Below are 4,443 nucleotides of genomic sequence, written 5' to 3'. Positions count from 1 at the left end.
GGAACTAATCACGAAGTGTGGTCGTCTGAACTCGGCGAGATTCCGCGGCACCGCCTGCACAGTTGTCTCGGTGACATCTGGGCGTAAGGAAACTTCACATTTTCGGCGTTCTGTGACTTGGAATTGCTGCTGCTCGCGGAGGGAGGAGTGGACTTGCATATGTAATTGGGCTCTGTGATTGGCCGATCGAGGATCGGTGTCCGGGACTTGCCTCCGTTCGGGGGGCAGGCCTGTGCGCGCGGTCACTCCCTCTCCCCTCTGGGGCTCGTGCGCTCGTGTTTGGTTCCCAGAGATCGCCAAATCGGATTCCTTTGGGAAGGGACACAAATCACTCCCATTTTAACAAGGGGAGTACCGCGGGATCCTCGTCCACAAGGGTCCACCTCTTCTTCTTCGTTTCCTATTTTTCATTCATTTGATTTTTTTTTTTTTACCCGAGAAAAGCTCTTTGCTGGGAAACAGAAAGAAGGAAGGGGAAAAAAAAACTTGTCAGTGGATGATGACATTTGATCTCGCCCGGGTTGAAAGCCGTAGTTGATCCTATTGTTACTTAAACTGACATCAGAGCCGTTTTCATGCGAAGCCGATTTCTTATTTCAGAGGGGACATCGGCAACCCTCAAGTGAGTTCCGCTTCGAGTCGCATCTCAACATTAGTTCATTTTTTATTTTGTTTTGTTGTTGTTATTGTTGTTTCTATTTGCGGCGCTCCTGAGTTCCGTGCCGAAACCTGGATTCTGACAGCGGGCGCCTCTTCTCGCACTTTTCCCGTTTCGTGTCGGTGTTTATGAAAGAAGAACCGGTGGGAAAAGAGAAGGCACCTGCACACGAGACACTAGCCACGCGCTGCAAAGCATTTGCCGGCGAACCCGAAGACACGGGGAGGGGGATCGCGTAAGAAAACCGCTGCGTGCGAGACACAAAAAGGCTGTTTTCATGTTTGGGATTCAGGAGAGTATTCAAAGGAGTGGGAGCGGTATGAAAGAGGAGCCTATCGGGTCCGGGATGAACACGGTGCGGACATGGATGCAGGGCGCCGGGGTGCTGGATGCAAACACGGCCGCTCAGAGGTAAGCCCGAGGCGGCACCGGTCGGCTACTCTGCCCGGGCGCTGGAGCAGAGGCGGTTTGCTGTTCCTGGTATTTAAAACGGAGCCTACTGGACAACAGATCAGTCAATTTAGTAGTATTGAGCCGTTTTGTACTATCCGAGGTCTTGTTCTAAGTGTTCCAGTAAAGTTGGTGGGATCCGGTGATGAACACAGTTCATTGTGGTCCTCATGTCCTTTGCTATAGCCAAAGACTTAAAGACTCGTACAATGGCAAAATAAACTACTCGTTTCAAGTCTCAAAGTACAGTCTAATAATAATAATAATAATAATAATAATAATAATAATAATAATAATAATAATAATAATAATTCATAATAAGGGTTGTGGCTGAAACCAGCGACGAATTGTTTTTTTCAACTTTAAAAATGTACAAACGAAAACCAAAAGGCCAATGTGTATATACTTTTGGGAGAGGCTCTCCTAACATTGAGAAGAGCAATGGAAGTATAAGAGGGTGTTTTAAAGTATTTTAAATGCGTTTCCATTGGCAACATTTATCTCCACAGAGGTTGAAGTGAGACACAGACGCACGTGGCGAAGACATTATGCAGGATAATTAATATACAACTCTTAACATTGCACATCAGTAACATGTTTTCTCAATGTTTAATTCCTACAATGTAAATTCCACCGCGACATCCCGAGTGAAGGCCCATTCGAAGCCAAAATATAAAATATAATCGAGCGTTTTGACAGTTCATTTTCTAAACTAGGCATTTTAATCATCCAGGTAGGCCTATCAGATAACCTTGATAATCTTGATAATTTAGAGGTCTTTCTGACCCACACATAAAAAATATTAGATCATAGATCAAAGTAAGCTAATAACGGCATTTTAAATGCTTTCCCCCATAGCTTAAACATCACGAACATTGAGATGTAACGGAAAGTGAAATATTATTAAACCTTTTATGGGCATGATCTGTTAGACTGATATAAATAATACCAAATTTAGTTGTCAGAAAACGCAAGGATACATGAAATCTATTTGACAAAATAAAATATGGAACTGGCAGTATGATATTTTGAAGAGACGTTTAACTTTTTCATGACGCGTTTCGGCCGTTATTCGCCCCTAACGCCCGGCGCCTCTCTCCGCAGCGGAGTGGGTCTTGCTCGGGCACACTTCGAGAAGCAGCCGCCGTCAAACCTTCGGAAGTCCAACTTCTTCCACTTCGTGCTGGCTCTGTACGACAGACAAGGTCAGCCGGTGGAGATCGAGAGGACCTCTTTTGTTGGCTTTGTCGAAAAGGAAAAGGTAAGTTAGCCTGCTGCACTGTTGACTAATGTTTCATTAATAGCCTAACGATTTCAGCGAGATCAAAGATCGCTGCTTTATTAAGTCACCTTCCTTGATTAGAGCTGACATTTCTGAAGTAGCCTTAAACCAGGGTTTTATGCTGCTCGAACTCAACGGGAAATTAATGTTGTCCACGTATTTAAAAGGCAGCCTAAACGGCTCGCTTCCTTGTGTTTAAGTAGGAAATAATTTTAAATAAAGAGAACGTTTTGGCTGGAAAAACCTGAACCGGTGCACATTTTAACCTGAACAACGCTTAATTTTGTAACGTAATAAGTTTGGATATAAAAAACACAGTTTTGTCAGACCGGAGATGCATTATGATTTTATTTTAGTTTGGAGTACATTTATGCATTCGGTGCTGCACGGAAAGCTTTTTATTTGATGCGTTTTGATGCGCATATATTATTTATTAGGCTACGCTCAGCTATAATTTCTCAAAAAAGCTGTTTCTACTGCTTTAAAAATGCTTCATATTTTCATCCCATTTGCACACAGGCCTGTGCGCTCATGAAAGGAGAAACTTAAATAAATCTGAATATCTAAACACGAAGGGCTCGCACCATGGTTCAGTTATCCTGCTGCATGCCACTTTTTGCACGAAGGAAGTACAAAAATAGCGTTCATTATTTTCATAATGACGTCAGCCTCTAATCTCGGTCCGTGCTACAGTTTATGTTGCGCTTTGACATTTGCGTTTGATTGCGCTGCTGTGCGTCTGATGTTTTACGCTTTTGTTCAACTTCAGTTTCATGTCTATTTTGACATCGCAGGGCATGTTCATGTTTGTTATACGAATCTGAAACGATTCAACTTTTCGCTCTAATACTCGCAGTTAATGTCAAGCACATTTTGATTAATTCACTAATAAGCACGTGCACTTAGCCCTCGCGCTCCATATGACACTCACTAGGTGACTGAATCACGTGGTAATTCTAGACACGTACTTAATTTCGTTTCCCAGTTAAAGATGAGTATCTTAGATATAAAAAATATATATGTCATAAAAAATATAATAATAATGACCTTATATTAATCGGGAAATTATATGATTATATGATACACGTTATTTATCTAATCGATTAAAAAAAACATTTTCAGCGTCTAAAATGCTGTGTTAAATAATTGAATACATTTACATGTTTTACTTTTCGCGACCACTATTCTTTCCCTGCCGTGTGTAGATGGTTTAACTCCGTGTAGAAATCATACGTTGTTCTGGTGGATTTTTCTTTGCTGGTCAGTATGGACACATTGAAGTGCCCGGGAAGTGTTTTAATCAGATTTCAAATTTGTAATTTTGATTTGTGTTTTGCAGGAATCGAATGGCGAAAAAACCAACAATGGAATACATTACAGACTACAGCTTCTGTACAGCAACGGTAAGCGCGGCGCGAGGCATCTGTTTACAGACCAGCGAAGTTTCATTTCCACGCGAAAGTCGCTGCCACGGAATGTAAATTTGCATGAAAGTTGCAGAAACAAAGTTGCGCTGTTCCCACGATGGTCACATTTCTCAGAAATGCGGTGTCTATACCATATTTCCACCGAACATATGTAATGATTCAGGTTGTTGCTGTTTATTAATAGTAGTAATAACAGTAATAATAACGGTGTCTAAACACTAACATTAATAATAAGGTATGATGGTAGATATAGCCTTACACTTTATATTGAATAATAATTTTAAATGGAGACATGCGTAATTGTGCGTCATTAAAAGAAGCGCCATATTTTTCAATTTGATTTGTTCACAGATTTATAATAATAATAATAATAATAATAATAATAATTATTATTATTATTATTATTATTATTATTATTATTATTAATGTGTGCATCATATCGCTTTCCCCCGACAATACACAATGACTTACAGTTTGGAGGAGTTGGGGTGTAATTTATCTGCGCCTGTCGTTGACGGCGGATCCATCACATTTCAGCGCCGTGACTGAACAGCCACGCTTGCTGTCTGTGCAAAACATCTGCTTTAAAATGCCACTGCCGTTTTATGAACCCGCGGCGCCCGCGT

General features: G+C 41.2%; 1 protein-coding gene across 1 annotated transcript in view; it reads left to right on the top strand.

Moving 5' to 3' along the window:
* The first annotated feature begins 396 nt into the window (after window positions 1–396).
* The window catches only part of LOC133125266 (transcription factor COE1-A-like), a 26,351-nt gene continuing 22,304 nt past the window's right edge, over window positions 397–4,443 (top strand). The window contains exons 1-3 of the mRNA XM_061237055.1: window positions 397–1,069; window positions 2,213–2,369; window positions 3,730–3,793. Of these exons, the coding sequence (XP_061093039.1) occupies window positions 936–1,069; window positions 2,213–2,369; window positions 3,730–3,793 (355 nt within the window). The 5' untranslated portion in view covers window positions 397–935. The remainder of the gene's footprint in view (window positions 1,070–2,212; window positions 2,370–3,729; window positions 3,794–4,443) is intronic.

The sequence above is a fragment of the Conger conger genome, chromosome 3 (assembly GCF_963514075.1).
Source record: "Conger conger chromosome 3, fConCon1.1, whole genome shotgun sequence".
In the NCBI taxonomy this organism is placed as follows: Eukaryota; Metazoa; Chordata; class Actinopteri; order Anguilliformes; family Congridae; genus Conger; species Conger conger.
The sequence above is the reverse complement of the archived record's forward strand: the minus strand, read 5'-3'. Positions and strand labels throughout refer to the sequence as shown.